General features: G+C 39.9%; 1 protein-coding gene across 3 annotated transcripts in view; it reads left to right on the forward strand.

The window, feature by feature from the left end:
• The window catches only part of cdk14 (cyclin-dependent kinase 14), a 150,519-nt gene that overhangs the window by 109,266 nt on the left and 20,834 nt on the right, over positions 1–20,419 (forward strand). For all 3 annotated transcript variants that reach the window (XM_055041929.1, XM_055041930.1, XM_055041931.1), the window contains one exon: positions 3,660–3,808. In XM_055041929.1, coding sequence (XP_054897904.1) covers positions 3,660–3,775 — 116 coding nt within the window. In that variant the 3' untranslated portion in view covers positions 3,776–3,808. The remainder of the gene's footprint in view (positions 1–3,659; positions 3,809–20,419) is intronic.

The raw sequence follows: 20,419 nt of genomic DNA on the forward strand, positions 1-20,419 counted from the left end.
AGCCGGTCCTCTGCTGGCTCCTGCAAGTGTTCTCAGTTTGATTTTCTGTCTTCTTGACTGGTTGTTTGCCCAGAGAAAAGTACACTGAGGCTCTCTTTAAATAAGCCAGGGCTCTGAAATTTCAGAAACACACAGCTTTTAGCTTTTACCACTCATAGCTTTCAGCATGCCTGGGGTTTGGAGGCTCATTTCCCTTGTGCATTCTGAATCTCAGAGTTAGAGGCTTTAGCCACAGCTTCACATTCAGGTTTTATTTCAATTAATCCTTCAGAATTGGGTTGTTGCATCAAAGTATGTCAGATATGACTACCTATCTATATTCTTTGACACGGTGCACACACACATTAGCAATCCCTTAAGCTGTTATTCATTAGCACAGTGAAAAGCCAGCTCAACAGACCTGAGTGAGCCACCACTGACAGGGTGGTAATTTTAATTGGAGAATTCCATTTTTAATTCCCCCCGATTAGGATTTTTCTGCATTATTAATCCTGTTATCAGCTCCCAGCAGGCTGTCGTGTTGAAAAAGAAGCAGAAAGCAGCGGTCACTGACTGAGAGGCAGGAAGGAGATGGCTCATTTAGATTTTTGTCATGCTCACTCGCTCCTGTTTTCCCCGCTCTGCCTTCATCTCACTGTGTTCTCTTCTGGCAGAGCAGCAGAGCAGAATGAGGAATAAAACAGTTCCCAAAACCAAGATGGAAAAGGATCAAACCGAAGTACCTCACACCTGTGTTTTCACTTTGACTCTTTGTGGGGACAAATTGTTGAATTGTTTCAAACAAACAGCAGCATGATCTAGTTAATCTAGTTAATTACTCAAATGGTGAAGTGGCTGCAGCAGTGGGAAGGAGGAAAAAGATGTGCATTGTCACTAAAAACAATTATTTCTAGGCATCCATTTATTCCACCTGAACACAAAGAAAAGTCAGTTTGATGTTCCAAATGGAGTTCAATTCAAAAGAAAGAAATAAAAACTTAAATTTCTGAAAAAAGAGATGATTTCTGTCCAACAGAGTTGAATTGATTATTTGTCATTTGTCAGACATAAGTTTTTGTGTTTAAATCTTGATTGGAGTTTCTATGTAAGACAAACCAATAATAGTTATAAAAAAATACGGCATTATTACAAAATGTCTCTAAGTTCATTTTTGTTATTTGTTTTTTATATAAATCCTTTCAGCTGATTATGTTGCTGTCTATTCAGTGTTGGACAATGTTGGAGATAGTTGCTATGTTTAAGAGGTTTCCAAAGTGTGGCTTGAGAGCTATTTGTGGCCCAATGAATGATATTTTTGCAGCCACTGATCACAATGCTGGAATGAATCAGGTCTGTCCTATAAAGACAACAAAATAGCTTCTAATTTATTAACCATGCTTCTGCATTCATCTTTTGATGAATGTTGGGACATGATGTTAAGTCATGATGTTAGTATCTTGTTAGAGAAGTGAAGAAGAATTGGTTGTTTTTTTCTGAACAGCCCAGCAGCCAATAGATATATTCAAAGCCTCATCTGCTTCAAGCAGATGAACTGACTTATTGTTTAAAGAAGACCAATGCAAAGTCAAGTGAATGTCCCATGAAGAAATAATCTTCTCATTTCTCTGCCCTGCTATGCGTTATCATGTAACCCAGAGAAACAACGGCTGGTTTATTGAAACCATAAATGTCTTTGAGCTCCTGAGGTCCAGGGATTGGACTGCAACATTTTCAATTTGATGTGAGTGGGACAGAGTGGATCCTAAGCCTGGGATAACAATAGGAAGAACAGATTCCTACTGGATGAGGAACAGCTGATGTGGACTGAGAGAGAACTCCTTCAGGCCCCCTCTGCTCTAAGTTTTTGAAGAACATCAGCTCTTTTCACAGTGAATGATGAAAATTAATTTCTCCCAAATGGAAATTCCAAAACTGAAGTCAGGAAGCAGTGTTTGAGCAAAGCTGAAACTAAACAAGTGTCTTTCATGTATGAGTGATGCTGTTGTCTGTTAGAAGCACTCTCTGCTCTGGAGGCAGTAGGAGACAATTCTGGACACTCTTGGATACCCTGAAGCCTTCCTCTCAACATCTCAACCTCTCTAACTTCGAGTTATTTATCATCCAGAAAACTCTTATTTCAGCTGAATTCAAATTCAGCTCTGGATTTCTAACAGATGGACGTAATCAGATGAGGAACATTGTCTGGAGTAGAGCTGGTGTTGCTCCAGTCTGTTGCGTTCAAAAAAAGAGCTAAAAGAAACAGAAAAGCTCTCTACCTACAAGACTGTCATCAACTACAGCCATGAGATATGGATCATGATCAGAACAATGAATCTTCCTCACTAGTAGCTGAAATAAGATGGCTTGAGATAGGCAGAGGAGCTAAGCTTCCCATCAAGTCTTGATAAAGACCTGCTTCTCCTCCACATCAAACAGAATCAAAAGAGGGATTCAGGCATCTCCTGGCCTCTCTGTAGAGGATTTGTGATCATTGACCTGTGGGAGGAGAGCCTGGGTCCAACTAGGGTCTCACTGGAGGGAATAGATATCCCTTTTGCCCTGGCAAGGCCCTGGGATCCCTCACATTTCGTCAGTGTGTTGCTTGGCAGAGTGATGTCTGGGTTTCCAACCTCTTATTACTGAGATCCCAACTCAGAAAAGCAGAAAGCATCGGATAGATGAACAGATGAACGGATAGACTACAAGCGCCATGTTTCTGTGAGCCTAATAGATGGAATGATAAAATGACACCGAAGAGTGCCTGGAAGTTTTTTTCTGCCTCTAGTGTTTTCAGCAGGGATAGTTCTAGTGTCGAGAATTGAACTCTGGACAGCTCCACCAAAGACTAATATTCTTTGTATATGGGGCGGCAGCTCAACTTGTACATCACACAAAATCCCTGGGAGGTTTAATGAGAAAATGTGTCTTTGTTCTGTAAAACTGACTTTTTTGACCTTCACAATATCATCATGTTATTCTCTCATCATCGACATACATGGAGTGTTGGCTTGATTCTTTCATGCATGTTTGAGAAATCTTTCAATCTCCATGGCAACCATTCAGATGTGCAAAACACCTGGCTTTACCTAGCCCCGTCTACAAGGCGCAGCTTCTCCTCAGAGCTGCAGCTTCAGTCTCACAGAGCAACACTCCCTCACTCAGCTCCTTCAAACTAGACAACAGTTATTAGCAAGCACCTGATGGAACTGTGCATCTGCTGAGCTCATTATAGGAGTTTCTTCTCAGTAAAACACTGGTAAAAATGTTTCTAAAAGGTTAATAGAGGATTGATGTGGTGATAACTTCCTGAAGCAGGAGTTTTAGAAAAAAGTATAAATTTTTAAAGCAATAGTCCCAGTTTCAAGGTGTTCAGTTACAAAGTCAAATTCTTTTACATCATACTGGGTTTGAGCCCAAGCTGGGGATCTTTCTTTGTAGAGTTTTCATGTTCTCTCTGTGTACTCCAGCTTCTCCCCAGCTTAACCTAACTTAACTGTTAAGTGGATACAGGTTTTTCACTGCCTCTCACCTCCATGATTGCTGGTGAAATGCAGCAGCCTCCCGCAAACACAAGGGGGTGTAAACAATGGATGGATGTTTTTTTTTTGGGGGGGGGGTTCAAATGTTTGCTTGAAAAATACGTTTGGCTTCCAACCAGCTCGTGTCTGTTCCCCCTGCAGTGTCTTCTATCTTCACTGTACCAAATGTCAAGCTGCAGACAGAGAGCGGGGACAGCATACAGGTGTGCACACGGAAGAACAGCCACGGGAAAGCAACGTCTGGCAGCAAGCACTGACCTGCGGCAGCATCCTGCACGACTGCCAGACGGGTATGTGCTCATTAGCATGGACACACACACACCCACATACAGAGGTCTGCTGCAGCAAAACACACAAACATAAACTTCAACATACAGAGATAAACTTGTATTTTGCGCAATAGCATACAAAAACTCAAAAAAAGTGTTTGTGCAGATTGAATTACTGTTCATTCAGCTGGCCCACACAGCTGTGGTTACATTTTATTATTTATTTCAAAGGTAAGTTTCTTGGTGAATGGCACAACAGAACTTTAACAGTGAATAATATCAAGTCTTTAGTCCAAGTCTTTAATCCGATGTTAATATCTGCGTCGTTGAGATATTGAAAAAAAATTCTAGATGAGATATTGTGACAATATGCCTGATCCAAAAAAACAGGTCTATCCAGTCTAATTCTGTGCTAAGAGTGACATCATGCTTTATAAATTAACTTGCATTATATTTAGTATTGCTAATTGCAATAGTACTATTATTGGAGTTTGTTTTTACATGTCTGACCAAAGTAGTTAAGTTGTTGTTTTCGTCAGAATCACTTTCTTAATTATTTATTATTTGGCTGTTCTACTCCAGTGAGGGAGAACCCTAACTCTATTCCTAGTCAGGTTGTTAGTCGTGTGACTCGTGATGTGAAAAAAAGTGTTTTCAAATGCACTGATTTTGATACAGCCATAAAACAACTTCATCCTAACGCCAAAAGTTTTTTACAGTTTTTAATGTAAGTTTTTTGAAATTGCCATGTTTCTATTAAGCAAATTTGTTTTTGTTTTGCACAAATGTATAGTCTGTGAAAATGTAGCTACTGTTATTTTGACAATGGTGGGGCTCAGTCACTCCTCTGAGTGACCGAGCTGAGTCCAGCTCTGGGCCCCAGCTTGGTCATCAGATCTGTGCTCTCTGCATTGAAGCTGTAAGGGAAGGCAGTAAGGGATGTAGGTTTGGATCTGATGGGAGAGCAGGGAGCTCCATTCTTTTCAGATGGATCTTTCATTCACAGCTTGGATAAAAGTAATGCATGTAATACGGGGCGTGGAGGCCAGGCATGTGGGGGATAATAGTCGGTCTAATAGCAGCACTGGGCGGAGGAGAAGATTATCTATATAATCACTGACAGGTGCAAAGCCACGTCAACTCTTCACTGCAGCTTCTGCAAAATATACCTCTATTCCTCCGAGCATGATTAAGTGTGTGATCCCTGATGTGGAGGGTAATGTAGTTTCTGTGTGTTTGTGTGAAAGGTGGAAGTCACCCCACTGAGAGAGCTGTGTCCTCTCAGCTGCTGCATTTCCATTGAAATCAGTCTCTTTGTCCCGGCCTCATGCTAACGGGCCGGCAGGCCACGAGAGCCGCCGCCTAATCCCTCCGCTCTCATTTTCATCAACACACTGACAGATTACTCATACCCACAGCTGTACCAGACCAAAGCTCATACAGAAACCTTCTGATTGTTGAGTTCTTGTTAATGCTAAATTAACAATTTTAACTTAAACAAAGACTTAACAGTTGTTGGGCAGTTGGTTTCAGATAATAAGTTAATATTACCTAAATTAAAGACAAAACGTTTAGTAATTGGTTGAAGGAAGTCTCTTAAATATGATCCATTTGTCATTAAATAACACACTTATCGAACAAGTGGCAGAAGCTAAGTTCCTTGGAGTCTAACAAACTAAGTGTCTTGGTCAGGTGTAGTAATGTACACTCAGATTTGGCTAAAGGATAAAAACTTAGATGTTTTTCTGAGCTTGAATATTTTTATATTATTTGGAAAAGAAAGCCTCATATATACTTTAGTTGATGCAAAATAAAGCTTTCTGTTCAGCATTAATTGTTTGTGCAGGACATCAGTAAATATCATGCATTCAAATCTTGACTGCACCGTGACAGGTGTTAGCTTTACAATTTGCTCTCAACATGGAGCATTTTTTAAATTCCAAAGTTCATGTTTATTTTTTATTCAAGAAGAATTTAAGTTCACATGGCTGTGTCACCAGATATGCAGTTGAAGGATGTTTACTAAATTATTTTCCAAAATGCACCTTTACTTACTAAAAATGCGTTTAATGGAGAAACAAATCTCTCTACCATTAACTTTAATTAAAGTTGAACAGAAGTCAGTTTTTGAAAAGAAGTTGAAAGTTTTTAGGACTAACATTCATACAGCTCAAATGGTTAATTATTGTATATTTTATTAATTTATGAGCATTTTGAAAGAATTAGAATTAATTTGTATTACTATGCATATTACTTCTGTCACCTGTCATATATTGAAATTATTTTTAATGTGTTTTATTTCATAAACTGCAGAAAGCACACTTTACAAACCCAAAGAACTGGTTTAGAGTGAATTATGTCCCACTGCTCTGTGTTTACAATTGTGCTTTGAAAGTTGTGTCTTTCTGAGCTTCTGCAACCATACATGGATGAAATATTCTGAGTATGTGTTGTAGAAAATGCAGCCATCTGTTCCTGAAATTTCTCAGATAAAATCCCAAGTACTAACGGCGAAAAGACAGAGAAAATGGAGGCAGACGTTTGTGGGAGCAGAGCAGAATTATTTTTTTTTGTATTGTTGTTATTGAAGCAGTGTTGTATTATTTATACGAGGTGGTGGAGGCAAGCCGCTTCAGACGGAGCAAAGACGGCGAGAATCCCTCCACCCCTTTCTTTTGTGGGTCTTTTCCCAGTGGGCAGGCTTTGTGCTGGCTGGATGGCTGCCTTTGAGGAAACCCGGGCTTTTATTGAGCTGAGAGCGAGGGCCGGACCCGGCCGGTCCGCACCGAGACACAGCACTACTACAGCAGCACAATGTCTGTCACCACTGTGGCCAGAGAGGAGGAGAAAAGAGTGAAGGTGGTATGAAAGAGAAAGGGGGGAGGAAGGCTAGAAGTGGGAGTGTTTGATTTTGGCAGGGAGGGAAGAAAGAAAGAAGGTTTTGTGGTTTAGAAAAAGACGAGCAGAAAGAGACGAGTGGACAGAAAAGGGAGGCAGGATGGAAAGGAGAGGAAACAAAGAAAAGACAGGTCTCTTTACAGTGATTCTCTCCATTCTTATATGTTTATTCATGATTCTACATTATTCACAAGATTAGCTGATGCAACGTGGCTTTCAGGGTATGCAATAGCTCCCGCCATCAGTCCACTCCATGACCACATGGCCAGGGATGGCCACCCTGTCACTGAGCCCCAGCACACTTCACCACAGAGGGCCTGGATGCAGCATCCACAGGCAGAACACATGACAAAGCATGAAACCTGCTCAGACAGCCAGAGGTCTGGCAGCCCAAACAGCAGACTAAGAGCTTTTATTTTGAAAGCAAATAAAATGTGCCAATAATCCTCATTAGAGTTGTTAGGAAAAATTAATATTTGTGTCCAGTGATGGCTGCATTTCCATTACAAATGTATCCAAAACTTTGTTGACGTTCTGCTAATGTTGAAAACACACAATTTTGCAATTGTTGTTATTTTATGGAATAAGAAATACATAAAACAGTGAATAGGTTTGTTTATGCAAGAAGTCAATAAAAGGGGAATATTATGTGTTGTCCAGGTACACGGTGCCATTCTATAGCAGAGTCAAGTAACTGTTAACATAGGTTGTGATAAAAATACTATATATCAAATACTAATCCAAATTTGTATTTGACTTTTTAATTAAACATTGAAATTGGTCTTCTGTCTCTTTAAAAACTCCTGCTCTTTCTAAAACTCTGCTCTCAGGAAGTTGTCACAACATGGCTCCTCTATTTTTACCACTGTTACACTGAAAAGTAGCTTTCTACTCAGCAGATGTTCAGTTCCACCTGGTGGTTGCTAATTGCTGCTGGCTAGTTTGAAGGACCTGCGTGGGGTACTGATACTGATAGGCTTAGAAACTGCAACTCTGAGAAGGAGCCCAAAGAGATGAACTTCCTGTTACCCGTATGTCGACACTTTTCCTAGATAATATATTGAACAACTCCATTGTGATGTTTAAAATGAGTTTATGTCAAGCAGAACATTGAATTCAGTCTTCAAGGATGCATTCAAGACAAAATTCATGTGTGACTGATATTTCAGTTCACAAGGGTTCATAGACTTGTAGAAATTCCAGACATTTTCTGACTTTCCTGACATTTCCTGACTCCTTTAAATTTCTTTTAAAATGGAATGGCTGTTGGCAGGTACCTGGAAAATGGAAGAAAGAAAGAAGGAAAAGAAGGACACAGGGAATGGAGCAAGTAGAACATTCATGCAGCAATACTGAGACCATGTTCAGACTTGTTTTGGACAACTGACTTTCCTTATCAAACAAAATTGTACATTTCTACACCTGCATTGCAGGTTGGGTTTACATTGACTTGAAGACAATGTCCCGTGTGCGTGTGTGTGTGCGCGGGCGTGCATGTGCGTGTGTTTGTGTGTGTGTGTTGTTCTGGTCACCTGGCCGTGTTTCAAACAGAGCAGCAGCCTTTGTACAGAGAGTCGGTGCAGTCAGCCATCACAGGTCGCTGTCGGGACGCTCCGGCCCTGAAGCATCATTGTGTCACTTTGAAGATAGCAGCTACAGGCAAAACAAGACTGTACTGTCCAGAATATAGAGGAGACAGCTATTTCTCTCTCCCCATACTCACACACACACATGCACACCCACGCACATTCACAACAGCCCAAGGAATCCTCTCTGTGACAGTAGTGTTTTGGCAGGAAGGAAGATAAAAAGCAGGAAAGCTTCATTGCTTTGGATTCATTTCTCTTGAATCTAAAAGCACTATTTGTCCCCTGGTGTTTCTACCCTGATGTCTGCCTACTAAAGCTGTCACTGCCCCACACTTCCAAAGTCAACAAGACAGAAGCAGAATATACTTCAGCTCTGTCATTAGAAGAAACAGATTTGTGCAGTCCACCAAACGATCTGTCAGGAAGTTTTTCTAGGTAGAGGACAAAGTGATTTAAGATATTTTACTGCTGTGAGCCTGAGGGAGGGAAGTGGGAAGCGAGGGGGGCGTGGGTTAGGTGAGGTGGGGGAGATAACCGGAGGCATTGCCTTGAGAAACTGAGAGCCTTCTGTAAAATCAGCTGATTTTACTTTCCTACTGCTGCCTAGAAACACACTTTCATTGCCTGTCAGTAACCCAGGCGTCCGTTTCATCTTGTCTTCAACGGGAAACACTGCAAAGGCTTCAAATGGTAGCTACAACCCTATGCTGTGTGTATTCAAGCACACCATGATGCTAGCCTGCAACCCAAACCGATGCAGACAGAGAAACTGGAATATTAAAGCTATTGGACATTATTGGTTTGAATGAGGCTTTGCAAACCAAGAATCTACAGCCTGGCTGTAGATTCTTCTAGTTTCGATGGTAATCTGGTATCAACAGTTCCAGTTTTTCTTCTCAGGAAGAAAATCCTTCTCACTTTGAGGAAGAGTAGGTTGAATGGACTGAACTTACACAGCCCATTTAAAGTCTTTAACACTTTGACTTTTGTTCACCCATTCCCACATATCAATATATACAATGATACATTACTGTTAGAGCTGAGCAATAAATCAATGACAATATATATCACAATAGACATGTGATCAATATCAGTAGAAAATGGGTTCAATAAAATGTTTAAGAATTTTGCTGAATATTCTGGAGGATGTTGGCAGAGAAAAAGCTTTAGCCGCTCAACTTGTCTTAGCAATTAACTCACACGCTCCAGTTACCTAGCAACAAGCTGTTGAGACACTTGCACAGCAGCAGTTTCAAGATTTGCTTCTGTGCCTCGTATCTGTATGAATTACAGAAAATGAGTAAAATATCTAGAGAGGAAACTGGAAAAAAACGAGAAAAGTTACCAGTTTGACATTATTTCAGATATTTAACACAAAAACAAACTAGCAACTGATATGAAATCCTTACGTAGTGATATATTTCCTATCCATATTGCCCACCTGTAACATCAAAAACTAGATTATTGGGTGTTGCAGACAGTGGAGAGAACTTATAGAATTTGCTGTTTGAAGTAATTGAAAACACTTTGTGGGACATGGCTACATCCTGGGGTGAGGGAATAACAGAGCCTCTTCAGTGTGTCTGAAGTACCGTGATGGAGTCATGACTGAGTGTCTGACCTGAAACTTGTGACTTTCAAATCAAGCTGCAGTGAAAACGAACCTCTCCTCTGCATGACAGAAACTGTCAGGACTCCCTCAGCAACAGCTCTGACTCGCCGTTGCATCATCACAGAAAAATTGAGTCTATTTCAGACTCGGATTCTGTTTCATGCATATTAGCTCTGGGTGGATTTTCCATAAGTTTATTTTTTGATTTGCAAAGCTCTTAGCTGGGCAACAGATCAGGTAAATGTTGCAGTATTTTGCTTTCAGCAAAATACTGCTACTAGGTATAATTACACAGATCATTCTTTTTACAGTAATTATGTCTGTTCAAGCCCCAAGCACATAAGATTAGCAGGGAAGCACTTAGGATAAATAAATCAAATCATTTCTGTGCGTTGCCTCTCTGCTGATGGCTTTGATTGACAGGTCAGAGAAGCTCATGTGATGAATACACTCCATCACAGTCAGAGGAGAGGCAGAGCACTAACAGCCTCTCTTCCAGTAGCTCCTCTGATACTGACGCAACACCAAGAGAGAAATATTTGACATCCAGATACATCCTGACATAAACCATACACACCAGCTCATGCGTTTGATATCTCTGCGTGTAGAAAGTGATGGTTTTAGATTATGTTCTATATAGCTATCTATAGGCACAGACTGTAGATTTAGGCACCCAGTTGATACCAGAAGTTTACATACACAGAATAGTGGGAGTTCCAGTGAGTTCCTCACCTTCAACTCACTGTTTTCTTGTTTGACATGATGAGGAATGACACAATAATGAGAGCAAGAAAATGTCTGGTATTTATTCATTAATGTATATACAAAATCAGAAGTTCATATGCAGAATGATTATTGCATGCAATGAGGGAAAACCCAGATGTAATGAAAAAGCTGTATGTAAATTGTCATGGCTCATTCAAAACTACAGCATTTCAACATGTTTCCACAGCTAGCAGTGGCTAATATGTAAATATCTGCCCAAAGCAACCAGAACTCACAAAGTTCTGATTAATATGGGTTTCCAACCCTCCATGACCAGAACATGTTGCTTTAAGGGGTGGGTAATCCCAGTTCTCGAGGGTTAGTGTCCTGCAATTTTTAGATGTGTCCGTGGTCCAACACACTTCAGTCAAATAGCTGAATCACCACCTAAGTGCAATCAGATTCTCCAGATTCCTGCCAATTACCTCATTATTTGAGTCAAGTGTGTTGAGGAAGTTTTCCAAAGACAAGACTTTTCCTCAGCTTGACGTTCAACCCTCAGTCCCACAGCCAGTGGCATCAAGGCTAAAAACAAGAATCCCTGTCTACTTTGAAAACAATTTCTGGTTCACTCTTAAAAAGAGAGGCTACATTCCCAGGCATTCTATTCAACCTGTAAACAACACAGCACAGCCATGACAATCAAGTCAGCCAGGGAGAATAAGCTCTAAAACAGTTAATGATCTGACAAAGATGGAGTGTAAATGTAGGTTTTCTAGAAATGTGGAAATCCCATCTCTTTGTTCCTCAATCTCTCCCATCTTGCCATCTTTTCTTTCTTCTACCATATGGCTTCTCCTAATGAGCGCTGCTCACGTCCCGCCTTTCTTTTTTGCTTCTCCAAGGAGAAAAGCTGTTCCTTCCTATGTGATGTGTCCAAGAGATCCTCTAACAGCAGCAGCCCAGCAGAGTGTCAAATGAAGCATGCTAATAAGACATACTGTCACTGTGCCACAGGCAACATGGGCTTTCATCAGTAGTTTATTTTTTTTTCTTTGTGGCTTAATTTTGTCCATCACTGTGACCACCTCCAGATTTTTCTGAACTGAAAAATTGTATTATGTTGAGAAACTTGGCAGTTTGATGTAAGTCACATGACCGTTAGTGTTTCACTTGTTAATCTTCTCTTCTAAAAGTTGAATTATAGTACATAGCATCAATTTCATTGTCCAAATCAAGGAAATTTTCTTCAATGATTCAGGCTAAAAGTTCAAAACAGCGAAAGAAAAAATCTTTCAGGCCTGCAGCTCTGATTTTGGAAATGACTCACTTTAAAGTAGGGATAAACTTTTTTCTTCTGAATTTAAAACTTGATTATCTGTTCAGACATCTGAAAACAATATTAGAAATTACTCCATTCCCCCTGAAAGTTACTACGCAAATCAGACACATGCAGTCTGGAATAAATATGTATCCTAATTAACACCTTTTCATTCCAATGAAAAGGTGATTCTTGCGTTTCTATGTTTTGTCCTGACATATTCGGCCTTTTCATATGAACTTCATTAATGTGACCCTTGCCTCTGTTGTTCGACATCTCATCATCGTTTGTACCTTCCCATCAAAGTCAGGAAGTGGCAGTTGGACAGCAGAGCTTTTGTCTAGTGAACATTTAGCTACTGAAGTAGTCTGAATGAACTGAGAGGCTTTTGTGTGGGCTGGAGGTGCTGGTGTGTGTTTTCAAGCAGCGCTCAGGCTTCAAGGACCAGAAGAGCAAAGATATGCACAGTTTTTTTTTGTTTGTTTTTGTTTTTTGTTTTTTTATCATTGAGTATGAATGAGAAATTTGTAATTAAATTTTATTCAATTGGCTTATAATATGCCAGTTTACATAAACACACAAACTCAATTTGGTCCTAGTTATCAAACAGTTCAGTCAAGTTCAGTTTTGTTTATTCACAATGGTCAAAACTTCTGGCAGCATAAGTACAGAGGGTAATGCTTTATTTGATGAGCTGTGAATAAGACTGACATGAGACTGTCATAAACATGACTGTTGTTATAAAGTGTCATTCGATAAATGATGACATTTTTAACACAAAGTTGACATTATTTGAAATGTCTTTGTTATGACAACTTGAAATTAACAAAGAATTATCATATGTCATACACATGCCATAATGTTAGTTCTTAATAATGTCATTAAGTGTTATTACACTGTCAAAAGCTTTAACAAAACAGTAATGAACTTTTCCCCTACCTGAAATAAAGCGGAACAAGTGGGACCAACAAGAAAGATTTCATTAAGCTTTATTGCACTGTCAAGTGATTTAGTAACAGAGTCATTAATAATTCCTTTCACATTAAGTAGAACAAGCACCACCAGGTATGATGGTGTCAATTAATGTTGTTGCAGTGTCATTAATATTAACTCTTTCCTCCAATAAAGTGAAACAGGAAACAACCGTTATGAAAATGTCACTAAGTTTCATTACAGTGTCAAATGCTAAAATAAAATAGTCACTGAAGTCTTACCTCAAGCGAAGAGGAAAACACTGTACTACTTATAACTTCTAGCTGTAGAACAAACCCTTTGTACATTGGAATAAAACAGAATTATTTGTTCTTCATACAGAGGGTTTAACTTCTGGTCAGTATAATGTAACTCTGAAATACCGATTGAAAAACCAAAACAGAATTACTTATTCATTAACTTACGAAAATAGGTTCTTTCAACAGTCCTAACATTTGTTGCTTTGATTGTGTCAGTCCTTGTTAACAACAGACACATACCTCATATGTATTAGGTGTCAAACTTCAACTTCTTTTTCATCAGGAGGTCTGATTGTTATAACTTGAGTTAGTAGGCCGCACAAGGTGGAAGATTTGTTCTTCCCGACACACTGCATGCCTGTTCGTGCATTGCTGCCTCTCACTGGTGGAGATGTATTGTGTACTGCACTACTTTAAACTACTTTAAACAGCCTTAAATAATGTTTCAAATGCAAAGTTCATAAGTGCTTTGTATTCATCTTCCTGTAAAACTTCAGCTCAATTAGAAATTTAAGATGAAATAAAATGGCAGAGCAATATAATTCTACTAGATAAAGCTACATAAGTTTTAAAATTTAATCAGTAATACTTTTATAACAAATTTATAACAGATCACAATTTCTTGGTTAACTTTTAATGTCAACTTTGTATTAAAATGTCATTATTTATCGAATGACACTTTATGACAACAGTCATAAATATTCATAAACACTTACTCATGTTCATTATAGGTGATATGTCATGTTTATGACAGTGTCATGTCACTCTTATTCACACCCCGTCAAATAAAGTGTTACTGAAAAGAGATACCACAGGATAACATTAGCCCCTCTGTGTAACTACAAGCTTAGCCAAATAGGAACATTTTAAGCCTAGCCGGATAAGTGAGCAGGGTGTCTGCCTAAAACTGGGAGCTGATTCTACAAAAGAGGATCTACCTCACCTTCTACGGTTAGAACCTCTAGGAACCAACAGTAAACCTGCAGTCTGAGAGCAAAGCGTTCTTTTAGGAACAATCAGATCTCTGATGTGTCATGGAGCTTATTATTAAATTATTAAGGGCTTTATTTGTGAGAAGGGGAATCTTAAATTCTGTTCTGGTTTTGACACGGAGCCAATGGAGGGAAGTCAAAACAGGAATATGTAGAACAGATCGAATTAGGCTGAAAGGTATATTGTTTATAGTGGATTCATGGTTGTGCAATATTTTTTTGGAAAAGCAAGAAATTACTTTTAAACATAATTAATCAGTATAGTAACTGGATTGTGTTTTGGGGGAGTAATCTGTTGGACCAGTCTGGAGTTGTTCCATCGATACCTTTATGTGCAAGTCATTCTAGGAGAATATCCAATAGCAACTGTGTGAAAAAGCAGAACAGAGATCAGACATCAGTCCATTATCCGAAGCCAAGAGACTCATTAGTAACGTTCAGTAATGATGTTTCAGTGCTGTGACTGAAGCCCTTCTAACAGGTCGTTTGTTCAGATGCTCACACATTCTATTAGCAAATATATTCTCAAGAATTTTATTTAAGAAAAGAATATCTGGAATTGATTAAGACTCTTTCATGTAGAGAAGGTTTATTATGTAAAAAGTTAAAATTTAAATGTTCAAATGTTTAAATGTTCAATAAGAAAATGTTCAACACACTGGTTTACATTGTTTTGCACAAATATTCTAGCTTAAAACAGAAGAAGCAACCAGAGTCAAAATGAGTCTGTGCCACAAAACAAAATGGAGACGTGCACCAGATAAATCCACAGAGCTCTGAGTTCTGCAGCATGGCCTCGGTTCAGCGTGTTATGAGGACACAGCCAACCTGGGAAAGATTTACTAGAAGGAGCTGGTAGCTGGCAGGTAGTTTCTTCAGCTACCTGCCAAGTACCAAGATAAACAGCAGGAGAATGTTCCTGACATGACAAAAAAAAAGAATAAAAAAAATGAAAAACGTGCAACTGGTTCATAGAAAGTAGGGCTGGACAATATACCACCAGTAAATCATTGTCACAATATTCGTGTCACAAACAACTGTTTAAGCGCAATCATTTTTGGCTAAAATATGACAAGTGTTTTGAACATGTATTTTTCATGCTAATGTGATATTTAGCTATTTGGAGGGAGTCTTACAGCAGCAGATGCTCAGCGTAGACATAACTAATGTTGCCCAAAATGCTAAAGGTCACAGGGTGTAGGAAGAACAGATGATACAGAGAGGAAACAGGATATGATCTATCATTTTGTATGTTAGCATCATCCAGATAATGGGGATAATGATTTCCTAACATTATCGTCACTGCAAGATTTTCTAAAATCATCCATCCCTAGAAGAAAGCTAACCCTCTATTTTTTTGAGGGACTCTAGGTTAGGGCTGAGATACAAGAAAATGAGGCCGCAGTTCACTCAAGATCACCAGAACTGGATAAATAACCAACTGGAAAATTCTTTCCAGCATTCAGACGGTTGGGTCAGAATTTGGCATAAAGGCATGGCAAATATTTTCTAAGGTCCCCAGAGTGCCACCGATCACAACACGATCATGCATAATGTCACAAAGCTCACACATTCTATAGGTAGCTTGTTGAACATTATGATGAGTTCACTGCTCTCCACTGACCTCCTCAGTCATCAGATTTCAGGCCAGCTGGGCATCTTCAAATCTGCATCATGAACGATCAACTGTGAAATGCGAGCAGGCTAGCATCTCTCAGTTTCTGACAGCTTGTTGAATGTGTGAACTGAGGCAAGAGGACAGTTCAGTTGAGTTTGGATGAGTTCTTATTAGGGCCTGGGTTTTAATGCAGTAAATTTTGTTTAACTAAATACATAGATTTTAACATGTAAAAAATTTTAATCCAATTAATCATTAATCTGAACATACTAAAGTACCGAGCCGGAACTTTTGTATCGAGGTTTCAGGTATGTCCATAAATCTTATGCACTGGTGACGCCCACAATTAACAGCGAAGGACAAAGCTGTTTCCCTTGCTCCTCTGGGGGTTAAGTGTTGCTTCTAGAAATTGTTGGGTGCTGGAAAATTCTATTATTGTCGCCTAGTTGTGCTAAAAGTCTAAAAATAGCATCTCAGTGCTGAACATGTAGCAGCAGCACAGACGTCCCTAATGCTAACGTCATCGTCCACAGACCTCATTTCTGCTGAAGTTCCAATAATGCTCAGGGGTTCTTGAAACACTGGAAAGCTCAATGGATATTATGGAACTTTGAAGCAATCTGAGGGTGGAAGAACCTAAATAACAGATGAAAAACAGTAGGAATCTTTATTAGCTCAAATGTCTATTTATTCAATAATTTCTTAACTAGAAGAGTTTCTTAACTAAAAATGTTGCCTGTTCTGTCAATATTTATTTTTCAATTAAAATGCAATTAATTAATTACAGAACTAGTCTAACCTAGTCCCCCCACCAGCTCTGACATATTCCTGTGTGTTTTTTGCATAATGCTATGACTGTTCAATTTTAATGGTGGATCTCAGGTTTAGGAGAAATAATTGCAGGTTCAGTCAATAAGAGCAAAGTCACGTTGTACCTCACACTGGCTGCTGGCTCCAAGCACACGTCTTGTGACCGCGGCTTGGCACCACATCTATTATCCCAGAGTTCATCAGCTAGCTGAGGCAGGAAGTCAGCAGGAGACTGACTCAATTTGAATTGGACACGACTCGCAAATTATTCTCCTGCAGTGGAGTGTGCATGTTAACGGCACACTGCAGGCCTGTATGAGAGTGAGTGGCCTGCAAACACAGGGCCCAGTGTGCATGAGCACACACTGCAGAGGAGCAGAACAGACTGAAAGTCATCACATGAAAGGCAGGAGTGTTACAGGAGAGCGCTGGAGTTTAGAGAGATTGAAGGGAAATGTCATGATTATTAATACACTTTTGAAGTTGTATTCAGTAGACTTGCCCCTGCAGTGAGATAAGTGTACTTACACTGATAGCAGGAAAGATTGGCTTTCACCCTCTGACAACTTGGTGAATACTAAAAGCAGGATCTGTAAACTGGCTTTTTCAATAAGTCACTGTGGCCCTGGAAGCTCATCAGTTATGTGAGAAACATTGACTCTTGTAAATAGTTCTCTGTATTGCTTTGTTTATGTATTTGTGTTAATTTGTACTTTTTTACCCTTAGATCAGTGTCCCTGTACCTGGTCCTTGTGGGTACAGGACCAGGGTATGTTTTAGCTATTTTCTTGCTTCAGTCCAGGCAATTTCAATTGACAGGTGTTTGCTGAACTGCAATCAACTGAGTCAGATGTAGTAAAGCAGGGAAACATCTAAAACAGGCAGGACAGTGTGCCACAAGGGCCAGAGCTGAGAAACACTGCTTTAGATCATTTTAGGTTTGTTCCGCACATGACAGACTACTGCGATTAATGCAGCAGTCCCATGTTCAATTCCCGTCCCCGAACTGGGACGGGAATTGAGTTGTTGAGAGGGTGGCTCATCAGCCACCCTCTCAACAATTAGGATCTGCTGAGGAAAGATTCTGCGGCTGTTCTACAGGATCTACAGGAACAGCAAAATCACCATATATTGCTGAATATGTGGGGATATGGGGATTTTGGACATATCTGGAGGGACTGATCAGACCGAATAGCTTAATGGTAAAAACGAGAGCCTCATCAGGTCTTATGTGATTCTAATCAGGTCTGCAGACACACTGCAGCTTTGTTCTGCGTGGGCCTCCTGTTCGCCTGTCACAGAGAAGACTCTGAGGCCAGAGGTTTCCTTGGCACAGCCGTGCATTATCACACTCCGCCTGATCCCCTCAGGGCTAAATACAAGCCAGCACCTCCCCACAGCCCTCTCTGTGTCTTCCCATGCCCTGGCCAGTCTGTCCTGTAATGGGTTCACTCTCCCATGCAATCCTTTCACTCTTCAATGCTCTGAGTATCTCTTTTGCTGCCTTTTTCTCCACCCCGGCCCCTCACCCTTCCTCCCAGCCTCCTCGTCTCTTTTCCTTCATGAGTGTGTCCATGACTATAGACTAAGGTAGATGGATGGATGGAGGTTGGTGTTTATCGTCTGATCTGATGAGGCCCATGGGGAACACATTATGCTGGACTTTGTCTCAGTGATCTCAGCTCTTCCTGCTTCTCTCTTCAGAACAGCAGAACAGGTTCCTACTCACTTCTGACATCACAAAACCCAAACCTGCAGCACAAATAAGCACATCACTTTCTCCCAGTTGGCAAAACTATAAAACATTTTGTTACGCATTATGTTGAAGCACAGAGAGCAGAGGCTTTCTTCTGCACCATTCTTCTGCCTTAATGTATGCATGTGACTGGTTAGGCTGGTTGAACACAAAGTGGTGAGCAACAGAAAAGAGACGGAGGATTGCGCGGAAGCTGTTGCATTATTCATCATGTTGGATAAGGTTTAATTAAAAGTGCTGCTCGGCATTGTGAGTGGAATGAATGTGTGTTTTGCCTCGCCTGTCGCTGCCTCATTCACGTTCGCCATGCTCGACTTATCAAAGCTGGGCCTTCGCCCCTCCTCTTTCGCCGGCATATGTTAGCATAATTCCGGAGCTGAGAACTTTGGCGTTACGGGGAGAGGCAGAGCTTCACTGAGGCAATGCTGGAACTCACTGGGATTCTGTGAAGAATTCCAACAGATAAAAGATCTCACAAAGTGTTTATGTTACTCAAGTGTGTCTGTACACCACTATCACACTGGAAGTGAGTGTGTGTACTTCAGAGTTTCTCTGTATTTCTTCCCTCAACAAACCTGTCAAAGAACATTTAAAGTGGAGGAATTTTATCAGCTCTCCTCTCTGATTCTTGATTCCAAACAGTCATCTCAGCGTTCCATGTAGCTTTATATTGTTTTGTTCTGCCTTTGTTCTCGTTTGCAACTACCACATACATTCAGACCTACGTGCAATTTAGGGAGACCAGTATGTGTAAAGTTACTGAACTGTTGGAAGAAACCAGAATCTGCTGAGAGAACCCATTCATTATCAGGGAGGACATGCAAATTCATTCAGAAGAGGAATCCTGTAAGCATTTAAACATAGAACCTTTTAGAGTGGGTGCTGCCCTGCATTCAGCCTAATGTCAACTTCCCAATATCACTCAAAAAACACTTTGTGAAAATTATCTATAAACATTATTCACTGTTTCTGATCTTTGACCAGAAAAGATGAGACTTGACAGGGTTTAACAAAAGAGTATTCAGCTGAAATTAAGTGGAAGCACAGTTCACCATTATTCACTTCATAACAGGGGATATTAAAACTCAAAACAAAACATTACACCATGTATCTGGTCTTTTGGTGTTTTTAATTTTGTTGGCCTTAGACAGGTTAAATTGGAGCAAGCCCACCCTCAACATTTGATGAAAAGAAGATTTTCCTGGTGGCCCAACAAAGACCTGGTGCCAGCATAGAGCCAAATATTCTAGACCTGAGAGGAAACTGAATAATAAGGGAGGAATAGGACCATCCTAACCACTAATTCTACCCTCAAATGAGCAGTTAGCTGCATTACATATCTTGTTTTTAACCATTTGCCATCTATTTAACTTTTTTCAGTATTTGGGATAATGTGAAGAGTGTAGTCTAGATAAACTGATACAGAACCATTAGGTAGATTGATAATCAGCAGTTTAGCAATTTCTGTCATTGTCTACAGCAAAAATGCTTTACTTTCACAGTTTAAGTTTAAGTATCCATTCACACCAGCCCTGTTTAGTCCACTTTATTTAAACGCTAGTTCCTTTGCCCAGAAAGTCCGTTTCATTTGAGTGAGAATTTGTTTTCAAATTCTGACGCAGACCAAAAAAGCTAAATCTGGTCCGCCTAAAAACCCAAACCCAAACTTCTGAAGTGAATTCTGGTGCTGTTTGAATGGATATGTGAACTCCAAGCACTCTGGAAACTGCTCCAAAAGCAAGAAGTTAACAAGAGTGAAGGGTATTCTGGGTAAATACAATCAAAACAAACACCTGGGTATGGTACTGGCAGGAAAAATATATCATTGTCTTTTACCAAATAACAAATCCTACCACCCGCTAAAATCTGATGTTACCACATTTCTTCTTAGTGCAGTGCCATCACAACTGAGGAGGAGAGCAAATTTTTTGAAGTTTGGCAGTGAAAACATCCATACAACACCAGTTGAGCTGAATTGTTTTGCTGCAGAGAAGCAGCTTTGATCTTGTCATTTGTTGCTGGTACTTTTACTAGACCACAACAGTGGTATATTAATGCTTGAGATAATGATGGAAGTGGTTAATTCCTTGACTGTTAAG

This window comes from Poeciliopsis prolifica, unplaced genomic scaffold (genome assembly GCF_027474105.1).
Source record: "Poeciliopsis prolifica strain line A6 unplaced genomic scaffold, Auburn_PproV2 SCAFFOLD017, whole genome shotgun sequence".
NCBI lineage: Eukaryota > Metazoa > Chordata > Actinopteri > Cyprinodontiformes > Poeciliidae > Poeciliopsis > Poeciliopsis prolifica.